Raw genomic sequence first — 13,398 nt, forward strand, 5'->3', positions numbered from 1 at the left:
GTGCCATCTGTCCCCATACATCACCTGCGGTATTGTTAACTGTTTACCCGATGCTGTACTTCTTGTTACTGTAACTGACTCTATTTTTTTATTATTATTTTTTATTTTTTAAATATTTTATTTATTTATTTGACAGTCAGAGATCACAAGTAGGCAGAAAGGCAGGCAGAGAGAGAGAGGAGGAAGCAGGCTCCCCACTGAGCAGAGAGAGCCTGATGTGGGGCTCGATCCCAGGACCCTGGGATCATGACCTGAGCCAAAGGCAGAGGCTTTAACCCACTGAGCCACCCAGGCACCCCTCTGTAACTGACTTTAAAATTGGATGTTTGTTCTGGTATAGTTATTAAAATCTGCCCCCTTTCTCTCTCAAAAATGCCTTGGTTTGGATGATAAATTATACAGTCACCCTACTGAAAATAGAACACTGATAAAACGCTTTGTGTCAGGCAGTGTACCAGACACTTCATGCGATCCTGAAAGGGAGCTGCAGTTGCAGATAAGAAGAGGCTCAGAATGGCTCAGTAACTTGGCCAAGAACGCACAGTGGCAGACCTTGTGAGCCAAAGCAGGATCCATCAGACGTGTAAAGCTATTTAACTTTTCCCAGCCTGTAGTGTTAAGCATTTAATGGGTATGGGCTCCACTGATTTTTAGGATCTAGTGAAGGAATCCTGCAGTGGTGGTAAAAACCTTTTTCTGGAAGAAACCATGGAATGGAGAATGTCTGGATGAGGCTGGAGGTGATGCCTTCAGTGGGCACGCTGGGAGTGAAGGTCAGGTTGTATTTCGATCCTGGAGTGCCCGGATGCGCTTACACATCAATGCCCTCAAACTGCGTTGCTGCTTGGGCCTGGGTCTGTCAACTTAGGTTGGGTGGGAAGGTTGTGGAAGTGGCATAGATCGTGTCGCTCAGACTTTCACGTGGGTTCATATCAACTGGGAATCTTGTTAAAATGTAGATCCTTTCTGTGGGTCTGGGGGTGGGGTGCATTGAGATTCTGTATTTGTAACAAGCCCCCACGATGCTGGTGCTGCTGGCGGGCCACACTAGACTGTGGGCAGCAAGAATATAGTCGGCGATCAGGTTCCCTTTGCCAGGGGCAGGAGGGTAGTCAGGAGTACAAAATCCTCACTTGAGAGGTTTGGGTGGGGATAGGAGCTTCTGGGCACAGTTGACCTCATTGTGGGGTGGAAGGGACTATACGGATAGCAGGGTTAAGGGGGATTGGATATTTAAATGTGGATGTTTTTAACGGTAGCATTACATTTTTGTAATTAATATGTACAGATTATTTTTCAAGTGTACTTTTAGCTTGTGCAAAGTATGAGCATCGAGCGGCAGGAGGGAGTGTTCTGGGGTGAGGGCAGCACCGGCCTGGTGCAGCGGTGAGCGGGGCTTTAGCAAACACAGAGCGCAAGCGAGCAGTGTCTACAGCCAGACGGGAATAACGTGGATGGATGACACAGCAGCAGATCTCTGAAAGAAAGAAAAGGAGAAGGAAAAAACCACCGAGGGGAGGAGTCCCTCCCACGGACCGGTCATTTCTCCCCTCCCGGCTATGCCTGAGTGCCCCAGGACGTGAGGGTGTACAGTGCAGAGAGCTTGGCTGGCCTCTTCCTGCGGCTAACAGCATCACCCCTGCCTCTGCCCACCTGGGACCCTGTCACAGGCAGTCCCAGGTGGGCCGGCTTCCTGTATCTGGTTACTCCTTGTGGAACACAGGAACAAGCGAGGTGGAGAGCTTCCCACCTGGTCTAGGTGGGAGCGGCCTGCCTGCCGAGGCTGGGACTTGGCTCTGCCTTCTCAGAGGGGGAAGCCTTGTGACTACAGGTCATGATGGAAAAGGACTGATGGGGGAGAGAGCACGGAGGCAAAGAGAAAATGGCGGAAGTTCCACCATCTCCGGGCAGAGCTGGACTTTGTTGCTGGAGCTGTGAGTGGTCACAGGAGCAGGGCCTGGGTCCTGGGCAGCACCCCTGAGTGAGGCATCCGTGAGCCTCCCAGCTGGCCGGCGTAGCTCGGAGTGCGCCTGGAAGGCCAGAGAGAGAGTATCAGCAGAGCTGGGTGGGGGGAGCTCCTGAACACTGGAGATCTGATGAGGCAGAATATGGTTGGGACCGTTTCTCCTCCTTCTGTCTCTCCTGTTTTAGCGATGTCGCCCCAGTCTGTCCCTGTGGTTTCTGGAGGGTGGGGGAGCTGGACCTGACAGATCTGCTTATGACTCGGGCCCATCCTGCCGCGGTGAGGGAACGCTGGGGACAGGGATCGTCCTGGTGAGGGCAGTACTTACCTGGGCGTGTGGGTTGTGGGACACCTGAGCAGCCCCGTGGTTCCCTTCCCTCTGCCACAGCTGACCCTCTTTCTCTGTGATAAACTGCTCCAGACAAGCCTGGAGCACCAGGGGCTGTCCCCCAGGGTCCCAGAGTGCTGCGTTTTTCCGAAGGTGATCCTGTTCCAGTGGTAAACACTGCTGTGTCAGGGTGCTGCTCAGGGGCCACTTGGAGCACATAGATTTTTGCTAGCAGGATTGTGAAGCTTTGCATTGGGCTGCAAAACCAGGGCTTGAGCAAGCAGCTGGAGAGAGTCCAGGACTAGAGTGTTTTTGGGTTTGGGGGTGGAGAGCAGAGGGAGGGGAAGGGAGGGGCAGGAGGGCAGAGCTACACAGGCAGGCAGTCGGCTGCTTTGGCTTTGCTGTCAGCGGAGAGGACTTCAGTCCTGCCTGAGGGCCGCTTGGCCACCATTGCTGGAGACCGGAGGGCGCTGCCTCGGAACCCAGACTTACCAGCACTGCACCCGGACTGTTCCAAGTAGCTGTTGTGCTATCTTTTCCCGGGGAGGCAAGTCTCCTCCCTGTCGTCCCCTCCTGCTCCTCCCCCATTCTGTGAGGGATGATGCCGCTCTCTATTGCACGGCTCAGCCGGCTGATGTCACTGGCAGCGGGAAGCATCAGCAGCCTGATCACATGCTGGCCCCGTCTGTAATGCAGACGGGATAGGGGTGTGTATGTGGGGAGGGGGCCGTATGGCAACTGCTCTTGCTCTAACGCCCCCAAAAGTGCAGAGGCAGTGGCCACAGCGTCCAGCCAGCCTGGATGTCTGCTCCTCGGGCTTGGGAAAACTACTATTAATAAGACTTATTGTTGATAATACTGGGGAAAACAGCCCTTAACTCTGGGGTTTCTGCTGTCCTCCTGTCCAAAGCAGACTTCCAGGACTCTGAAGAAACATTTGCAAGCAGGATGCTTTTCCCCACCTCTGCGCAAGATTCTTCCCGGGGCCTCCCAGATGCAAATGACTTGTGCCTTGGCCTGCAGTCCCTCAGTCTCACAGGCTGGGACCGACCCTGGAGCACCCAGGATTCGGATTCCTCAGCCCAGAGCAGCACACACTCGGGTGAGTGCCAGAAAATGAGTTGGCTGGGGGAGGGGGACGCATGGGGTGGCAAGTGAAGACGTCTGTCCACAGCAACAGTTGTTCTCTTCCCCTTTGCATCACTCCCCCCCCCCCCCCAATACAACATGGAGCTGTTTTGCAAGAGATGAAAATGCTGGCTGTGAGTGTGGCAGGACAGATGGTGGCTCGTAAAGGCAGGCATGGCTTTTCCACTTACCCTGATAAATTCCCTGGAGTTGTTAGTCTGCACCTGTGGTGGCCCTGAGAAGGGTCCCCAAGGTGACAGTCTTATGCAGAAAAGATCCAGCTAACCCCCTAGTGCCCAGGCCTGTCTTGGAGATGATGAAGCAAAACACTTTTAGGTGGGGGAGGGGGACCTCAGGGGCTGATCACTGGAGGTCCAGATTCTGTTTCTCAGTGGCTTTGAAAACTAGGGGCCTGTATATGAGGATGGGTGGTCCCAGAATCATGGCAGGGGAATAATTTTAATCTCAGGTGAGGCTGTGTGGCACTAGGATATTGAAATTGGCTTAACATATGGGTAAGAGCATTGACCCTGGCTAGGGGTAGGCAGGGTCAGTAGGGTGGAGTAACTCTAAGCTGTGGAGGCTTTGTTTTTCTTTGTGTGAAGGGTAACCAAATGGACAGAGAAGAGCCACTCCCCTTTAGGGCCCCTTGTTGCCTTGGGAGGATTTGATGGGGACAGATTGAAGGGGGTTCTTGGCAACCCCTTGAGCTGCTTCTGGTGAGACCCTCCCAGTGCCCATTTATTTCCTTCTTGTGGTGCACGGGGGTGGGGGTGGGGGTGGGGGTGTTGGCCAGACCCAAGGCTTGGAGTATTCAGGAAGAATGGGAACTTAGGAAATATGATAGGTAACTTAAGATCCATGTATCTTGCTTTATGTGAATTGTGTCTTATTAAAAAGAGTGTCGGCAGCAGATACTTTGGGGAGATGGAAAGGTAGTGGGGGTGGGGCAGCCATTTGCTGTTGATGCCGACTGTGGGATTCACTGAGCCTGCCATCCTTTCCTTGCCTCCCCCGCTCAAGAAACTGGCAGTCAAGGCAGCAAGGTACTGTCTTGTTGATTTCTCTGGCCTCCACCCTATTTGGCGCAGGTCTTTTTTTAGAATGCTTTGCAGAGCCTGGGACTGTTGTGTTTGTTGGCATTTTAATGGCCAGTTGTTTCAGCAAAATCCCATTTGACTGGGGTTAGGGGATTGGATTTTTTTTTTTTTAATTTGATTGAGGATAGGGAAGAACTTTGCCATAAGTAACTACGTCTGGATTAAGATAGAATTTCTTGAAGTACTGGCCTTCAGCTGACTCAGGTTTTTCCAGAAAGGTTGGTAGGTGCCCTGTTCCCCCACACAAGCAAGTATGGTATCCTGTGCCTGGGGATCTTGGCTAAGAGGCCATGGTCACTTCTTTTATGTGGTACTCTGAGGTTGACCTGGATGGCCTATGAATCTGACCTTGTCCTCACTCCCACGGTATCTCAGGAAAAGACGGAGGAGCTCACAGAGGAGGTGGGCACCTGTCTTTGTGATCCACGTTTTACTAAGGCACTATCTTTCACTGACACCGGGTTGGGGCGTGGCCTTTCTTTGGCTCTGGTCTGTCTTAGCTACAAGGGTCCTCTGGAAAGGTATTATAGCACGTAGAAGTGCAGGAGGACCCAACTTGGGTCTTGGAGAACATGGCTTGAAAGTTACTGTGAAATTGGGCTATAAAAAAATAGCTTGGACCCAGCCAAAATTTCTCTGGCTTCCATATTACCTGAATGTCTTGTTTTACAGCTGTTTGTCTCCAAAGTGGGGATGGATTTATTTCTCCGCCTTTCATCTCAGGCGTTAGTGACAAACACTGCATGATTCTGTGGATCAAGAAGGGACTGCAGTCTGTGGCCCTAGCATTCACAGGGACTAGAGGGCTGCCGTGGTGGTATGATCTGGCTATGGGCAGGGTTGGTGTAGCTCTGTCTTCCTTTCTGAGAGTTAAAGACACACTCATCCCTAATATCCATGATGTCTTTGAATTTTGAAACTTTGGTGATAGCCATCCCTCTTCTTTCTCTGAGCTCGGGCCCTTCACGGAGAGCTCACATGAGGGTGCTGCCTCCTGGAGTAGGCTGTAGCCCTCCCACCAGCCAGCTGCAGTGCCAGATCGGGCACCCTTGCCAGCAATGCGGGAACACGCAGCCCACATTCCAGTGCCTACACTGCCTTCCCATCTGAAGACCAACTAGCTCACTTTCTTCAGCGGGGAGGAGGTATTTTAACAGCTCTGGACAGTCCGGGAGTCACCCTTGCAGACAGCATGGCACTGGGCTGTCCGTGTGGTGCACAAGGTCCGGGCTGCGTCCTTGGGCTCTGCTTGGTGATCTGTTGCCCCAGGCACCCATGGCTTTACCTTTGACCATCCTCTGCCGCTGTTAAGTATTTAGCAGTTTTGGGTGCATGGGTAGAGCTAGCAGGGCTCTTGACTGAATATCTTGGCTCAAATTATTCAACAATCATTGAGTTCTGGCTGTCAGCCACGTACTAGGTTATTCGTCAGTGAATAAAACCCCCATAACTGTCCAGGGACAACCGGTGAGAAGGTGTACTATATGCTGCATGGTAGTGGCTTCATATCGCTTTCATCAAGCACGACGGGCACTCTCATTTTCTCCCCTAGGTGATACAGATGTGTACAGAGAGATAGCTAGGTTTCTTTTTTTTTTTGCATAGGGACAACCCTTCATTGGGTTCTCAGCATGAGGCTGGTACATGGAGACCTTTCTCAGGGGACTAGGGTCCTTCTGTTACCTGGGTTCCATTGGCCTCAGAGGCCTGCTTGGTTCCACTGGAGGTGGAATCTGGTTTTGAGATTTGTGCCAGCATTGGTTTGGATATGGCACTTTGTGGGGTCCCTCTCTCAAGACAATGCCTACCCTGAGGCCTCACCTGTTGCTGGGAAGGAAGCCCTTTTAATATTAGAAGTGGGTGTTTCCCTTAGACCCCAGGGCATGTGTTCGGCTCTTCCTTTGTCTTCCTGGCAGTGTCTTAAGTCCTGTAATGGAGGAGCAGGGCTCTGAAAGCTGCCCCCAGGAGCTCAGGATGGGGGGTGGAATGCCTAAAAACCACTGGTTACCGACTGCTTCCCACACACAGTCTATCACATAACTTTAATGCCTCCAAAGTTCTGCGAAGTGGGTACAGACATTACTTTCGTTGTAAAGATGAGGAGGTAGGTTCACAGAGGTTGTGAAGTGCCAGAAATCACACAGCTGCCAGAATTCTACCCATGTCTCTTTGGTTCTAAAACTCTTGTGCTTTCTGTTACACCTGCCTTCCTGTAAGCAGAACTTGAACATGTGGATGAGAACACTTGCGTTGGAGTATCTCTGTATCAGCCCTGGGGTTGTCCAGCCAGAAGGGCTGTGTTCCCTTGCCGAGGCCCCTCAAGGCCAGGGCGTGCAGCGGACAGTTCTGACTGCCCTCCACCTGGGTGTCTGCCCATCAGCAGCAGTAGCTGATGGGTTGGTCTTCCTGATCCCACGTGGGGACCCTTGCATGCATAGTATTTACTCAGCAGGAAGGGGCATGGCTGAGAATCTACTTCGGGTTGGGGGAGCTGGAAGCCAGGGAGTCCTTGTGTGCCTTGTACCGAAGCCCAGCAGGTAGACCAGATGTTCAGGCTGAGGATGCCAGAGGCATCTCTAAAGGCCCCTGTCCTTTAGAAGTTCCTCAGGGATTCTTAACCTGTCAGCCTTCTCTGGTTTCTACCCTGACCACTAACTGGTCAGGTTATGAATGGTATGTTCCCTGTACTATTACTTGCAGGCTCCCTGTCGGGTGTGCAGGCTGGGTCAGCGTGGGATGAAAGGGGCACTCTTGGCATTTTGCTTCTGCTGCTGTCCTTCCAAGCAGCCTTTCTGAGGTGACATTCAGCCTTTCTGAGGTGACAGAGTTCGGCTTCTCATCCATAGAACATGGTCCTCCTGGGCCTGACCAAGTTCTACAAATCTAATTCACTTATCCACTTTGTCACTTCTCTCCCCAGCATGCAGCACAGTGCCTGGCTCCTGGCTTTTTATAAGGGTGTTTTGAATGAATAATGAATGCCAAGCCACTGTTCTTGTTGTTAATCCTGGGTACTTTTGAACTGTAGATTGGTCAAGGTCTCTTCCATTCTTCTGCCTCCTACTTGTTTTGATCAGCTGGATGGATAGATTTCTTCAAAGATCAGTATCTCTGAACCTTCCTAGCTTCTAAAGCATGAAGACACATATTTACAGAAGATTCTGTCGTTCACTAGGACGTGAACACTGTCATGGAGTCAGGCAGTCTACTGAGGGGAGACTGGGGTTGTCCAGCCAGAAGTGCAGAGAAGAGGGAGGGCCTGGGAAGCAGTAAACGTGTGGTGCCTCCTGGATGAAAAAGAAGTTGTGTAGGAGAGCATGTGTACTGCAAGGGTTAAGATAGGAAAGGAGGTATTGTAGGTATGTGGCCCTAAATCTCAGGCTAGAAATAATGGCCCCTGGTCTGGGTTTTTTCCCCATGACTACTCCCAGGAGATAGCAGGCATCTGACTATGATGTCTTGGGCCTGGTCTCTCCCCAAGCTGAGCTCAAACTCAGACACTGTCTTACGATCCCTATATCCCGTGCCAAGCTCTTGCTGCCATTATTGTTGCCACCACCAGACTCGGGGTGACTTTGTACTCTTGGGGAAGGCTTCAGAAAATTCGAACAGTGACTCAGCTGTAAAACCCACAGGAACTGGCATAGAAGGGTGAAAGTGGAGAAAGTTAACAATCGGTCTAAAAATATTACTGCTGATTTGGTCTCCTGTACCCTCTGAGGTAGCTTTAATGAGCTGGAACCCTCTGCCAGGTCCTCTCCTCCCGTGACTTCCCAGAGTGCTGTCTGTCGCTGATGCCGATTCTTGCCAGCATGGGAGTGGGGATGAGTGCCTCTGCTCCAGAAAGCGAACACGGCTTTTCTTAGTCACTTTTGGAAGGCCCAAGTTATATACACTTGGCCACCAGAAGCTCAGACTTCTCCAGTCCCCGAGTTGTGGAGTTGAGGAATAGAGCACAGAGGTCAAGGCCTTGGCTCTCGTTGAAGGGTGACTATGGAATTCTCTCCCACACTTTCCACCCCCCAAGCCATCTGGGTTAATACTTGACATCTGGCCTTGGTGAAGCTCTGTGCCCTGTGATGGGAAGTAGATTTCGAGATAAGTTACTGGCCTGCAACATGAGTGACCTGTCACTTCCACGGGATTTAAGTTATGTAGCTTAAAGAGTGTGTCTTTCCAAAAAATGTACTTCCTATTTTAGGAGAAAGAGGGGAACCTGTCAATTGCCAGCTATTTGGCTCCTTCCCTCCCGATTCTCAGCTGGTAAAAATCAATGCTGGCCGCCCAGCAGCCTTACACCAAGGGAATTATGATCTCATGGCCTGGGCCGGGAGTAAGTCAGGTTCCATCTCTTGAAATGAGGTGCCATCTTCCCCAGAAGCTTTTCCTTTGATCTGTAGTTATTGACAGAACTACCTGGCCAGGCCCTGTGTGAGCTGACTATAGGACAGGTCACTCCAGGGCATCTGACCATAGGTGACAGTTTCCAGAAACCTGGTTCCTTCTGTGGGTTGAAGGAAATATCAGAACATCTGGAAGATCCTATGCCTCTTCATACAAGATTTTGTCTTCCCTATATCTTCTAGTCAAACTCCATATCCTTGGCCCCTTCCACTGTAATATTTGCAAGAAACTGCATGGAGGGGCTGATGTGACCCAGCTGTGTTAATCCCGGGGCCTTCTGATCTTAGGTCTGCTGGATGGCCTTGTCATTTCCAGAGCTATCAGTTGAAGCCCCTTGACCTTGTTATTGTGTGGTTGGCACTGCATTCAGTGGAGCACTCTGTCCTGTTCTTCCAGATTGGCATATGGAAGTGTCTACGAATGGCTGCAAGGATCCCAACAGAGGGCAGGGAGGTGCCTCTGCTGTCTTGCCTTCCTCGAGTAGAGTAACTGTCTTCTACCCGTACCTATATATGTTTAGTTCTCTCTAAAGAAAGTATTTGAAACCACTGGAAGGAGTACGGTCACAAATTGGCTGTGGCAAGTAACTACTTCTGCCAGCCTCTGTTTTGATAATGGGCTGGGATGAACTAAAATTTTTTTCCCTACTTCTGTGTTGCCTCCATGTCAATATTGTGTCCTTAAGTCGAATAACTTTGCTGGAAAGAGTGTAGCCTCGGTGAGCATACCAGCTCTAAGGGAGGCGAGGTCTCCAGCCTTCCGGGACTCTTCCGCAGATGCGGGTCACCTGCTCTCTGCCAGGTGTAAGCTAATTACTGTTGGAGGGGTCGGCATGCTTGGTTGAGAAGGCAGAACTTTGTCCACATGTGTGCCTGCAAATATTCATGCACGTTTCTGAGGTTTTAAAAAGCTTGTTTAAAAGAAGATTATTTCTTCTTATAGGCTAAGGCTTGAAAGGTACTTAATTATCACCCTCCCCCCGACACCGCCCCCGCTGGGGAATCTAGGCCCTATTTCTTGTGCTTGATTCTCCTTTTTGGGCTAGATCCAGTTACCTTGCAAGAGGCAGAGAAAGTCCAATGGGAATTGACTAGTTTTCCTTCATGTCATTAAAAAAAAAACTTCGGGAATAATTTCAGATTTACTAAAGTCTTAAAGTTACACAAGGAATACTTGTATTTCTTTTATCCGGATTCTCCTGTTGTTGGCATTTACCTTTATCACTTGCGTGTTCTCTTTCTCTGTCTCTATATAAGTTCTTCCTGACCCATTAAGAACAGAGATTTCTTATGTAACAGAGACGTTCTCAATTCCAGTCAACGCAACGTTGCTACAACACTTTCATTAAACTGTTGTTCGTGGTCCGGTTTTGTCGTGTGACCCGGTAGTGTCCTTCGTGGCACCTCTCCTTGTCTCTTCACCGGTGTCTGCTTCAAGCAGTAGGGCCTAGCTCCCTTTGTTTTTTCCCAGCATGAGCTTACAAAGACTTCCAGCTGTCCTGAATATTTTTCTCGACATTCAGCTTGCTCTAGTCAACATTTTTCCCGAAACTGTTACCACAGTCTATACCAGACTTGTGTATTCTTTGCTCCTGGTTATTGTCACCTCCCTCTCTCCTCCCTACTCCCCACTGCACACCCCACCCATGTTTTCAGAGATCAGATTCTTTGGGAAATGTCCTATATAGCCACCGTGCTTTTGTTAGTTTAGGTATTAGTTGCCATTATGCTGTAAGAGCTGTGTTTAACCTACAATCTTTAAGTCAAGGGAAATGATGACATGAAAAGCTTTTGGGGTGTGGTTAGGGGAACTGATCAGAAGCTTGATGTAGCAAGCCTCAGGTTTTTTTAGATGAGTGCTTCTCAAACTGTAATGTGCACGTAATCCTCCTGGGGATCTTGTTCAAAATGTAGGTTCTGAATTAGTAGGTCTGGAGTGGGGCCCACGATGCATTTTTAATGAGTTCCTAAAGTGGCAGGGCCCTAGAGAAGTTTCAAGGCCTGGATGATTTAGATCCCAAGGCACTGACCTTTGGTAGGTGTGAGAGCTTTGTCAGTAGTTGATGGTCTTAAAGGAATTTGAATAAAAGGTGTCGGGAACATGAAGACAAAAAGATGTAAGGTCCTGGGTATTTAAAAAAAAAAGTAGCTAGTGAATGGTGCATTACAGAAGATAGAGCTCAGAATCAGAAGGAGCTGGGACACATCCTGTCACTCACTAGCTGTTACTTTGCCCAACACTTGACCTTTGAGCCTTGGGTTCTCTTTGGTACTAGTAATCACTGCTTCGGATTTAGTGAAGATTACTTTCCTGAAGTGCTTCTGACAGAGCATCTGGCACATGCTCTGTGTGTAGGAAGTGGAAGTTGCTGTTAGTGGATGGTAGGAGCTTGGTTGAACCTGGTTCAGATTGTAGAACAGATGACTGACCGTGAACCATGGGCACTTAAGGAAGTGAGTTCATTAGTGGCCAACGTGGGTTGTCATGCCATTTTCTTTTTAGACAGGCTTATTATCACATTGGGCGGAGTGCCATAGACCTAATTCTTAGCTTTGACACAGGAATTTGACAGACTCTCAAGATATCTTTGCGGGCATGGTTAAAAAAAAAAAAAAAATGCGAGTTAGTTGAGGTGGATGGATTTGTGGCTGGAGAATAGAAATACAGCACGGTCGTGAACAGAAGCTGATGTGAATGAGAAGAGTGGTCACAGGGACACCCATTTTGCTTTTTGACTCTTCCAAATAACATGTTTTTAAGAAACCTTGGGTGAAGACAGTTACTGTAGCCTGTATTCATTGTCCTTGACATCCCCAGACACAAACCCTTGGGGCCAGCTACATTCTCTTGAGCTTTTTTCTGCTGTTTTATGCTGTGTGTCCCTCGACAACTCCGGGGGCTCCCTACAGTGCTGTACCTTTTTCTCGGATTGACACACAGTCCTGTCTTGCCTTTCCCTGGGGAATGCTGCCTCTGACTCGTGCATTTGCTTTTCCTCCCCGGTGCTGCTTTGTCAAGTGAGAGAGAGCATTCTTCCAGGCCTCATAGGCCACTTACTTCAGCCATTCCTTTTGTTGTTCTTTCCAGTTTCCCCATTCTTTCCTTCTTTGAGGGTTTCGGGGTTCGTTTGCTTGTTTGTTTTAACCCCAGGCCCGTTATTACCATGGGTCCCTTTAATATCCCTTCGGATGAGCTGTCCAGCTTCTCAGGCTCCACACGTTCCATGTCAGCCCACGGCTGGTCACTGTCCTTCGTCTTGCCATCCTCAAAGCCCAGTGTTCGCCATCCCAGCCCCTCCTGTTTCTTCTGTCTGCCCCTTCGTTCCTCTTGCAGCTGTCAGCACACTAAAATGGCTGGCTTGCGTCTGCATCCTCTGTGCTGACCTGCTTCTGTCCTTCACCTGCACTGTGTGACCCGTCCTTCGCCTCCCTTGGAGCTCTTGTCCCAGTTCCTCCTTCACAGCCCTGCCTGGGTCCTGTGTGGAGAGAGTGGCCCGTCGAGCATAGACACAGTCTCTCAGCTGGGCCCCCGGGTGTAGGGGGCCATCCTGTCAGCCACCTCTGCTGCTCCCCTCATACCGTCACCATGAAGTCTGTGCACCTGAACTTGGTTTTTGAAGCTGTGTATGATGTGGTTGCTCCCTTGTTACTCAGCGCCTACGCTTACTTCTGTAGCATGTGGGGGGATATGTGGCCTCTGGGGCGCTGGGTCCAGGTTCAGGCCGGTGCGGACGAGCTGCTGTTCTCATGGATCTTTTATGCCAGGCTTTGCAGCACCAGGAAGGAGCTCCAGTAAGTCGGCAACCCACTGCCTTCTCAGGGCATGAGCTCGGGGGCTTGGATTTTGTGCTGCGGGGACGCAGGTTCTTGTCAGGAGTGTTTGAGAAGTTTGATAAGGGTTATTTCTGGTGGATGTCAGAATCCAGCATTGAGAGACACATGTTAAACAGCTATGGGCTGTGCTTAGGAATGGATTACAAAGGCCTTAGTTAAAAGTATGTTTTCTTAAAAACAAAGTGATAAACTAACAGACTCCTTGCTGTAGCTGGTGCAGTTCCCACCCCCTCCCCCCACCCCCCGCACACACATGTGTCCGATCGGCTAGAATGAGGTTGGCCGAGCGCATTCCGTGGTGGCTGCCACGTGGAGGGACTGAAACACTCTTCCACATGGTAGGAATGGAGAGTAGCACCTCTGCTTGGGACTGGGGTGGCCGTTTTCTGGTGAATCTAGGATATATTTACCAGCATAACACACACACACACACACACACACACACACACACACACACACACACATCCACGGTATCCCCTGTGCTTGGAAAGTTGAAGATCCGCCCACCTTATCTTCATCTTCAGGCTGCAGGAGAGTGGGCTGGTCTCCTCTGGCACACGCGTTCTGTCGTGAATGGCGTGTGTGCGAGCGGCCTTGAAAGTGTGCTTTCGCTTGGCCTCTGTCTCAGGAGAGGCTTCTGCC

The 13,398-nt window shown here is 50.2% G+C and overlaps 1 protein-coding gene across 14 annotated transcripts in view; it reads left to right on the forward strand.

Annotated features, from left to right (window-relative positions):
* CPEB1 (cytoplasmic polyadenylation element binding protein 1) overlaps nucleotides 1-13,398 on the forward strand; it is a 98,368-nt gene that overhangs the window by 70,332 nt on the left and 14,638 nt on the right. For 5 of the 14 annotated variants that reach the window (XM_059179911.1, XM_059179902.1, XM_059179897.1 and 2 more), the window contains exon 3: nucleotides 3,202-3,393. The exons of 1 other annotated variant lie outside the window; for it this stretch is intronic. In XM_059179911.1, coding sequence (XP_059035894.1) covers nucleotides 3,240-3,393 — 154 coding nt within the window. In that variant the 5' untranslated portion in view covers nucleotides 3,202-3,239. Of the gene's footprint in view, nucleotides 1-1,659; nucleotides 1,681-1,724; nucleotides 1,935-2,692; nucleotides 2,839-2,873; nucleotides 2,999-3,201; nucleotides 3,394-13,398 lie in introns of those variants that run through there. 8 more of the 14 variants (XM_059179898.1, XM_059179900.1, XM_059179909.1 and 5 more) reach the window with 7 other exon arrangements.

This window comes from Mustela lutreola, chromosome 7 (assembly GCF_030435805.1).
Source record: "Mustela lutreola isolate mMusLut2 chromosome 7, mMusLut2.pri, whole genome shotgun sequence".
Classification (NCBI taxonomy): Eukaryota; Metazoa; Chordata; class Mammalia; order Carnivora; family Mustelidae; genus Mustela; species Mustela lutreola.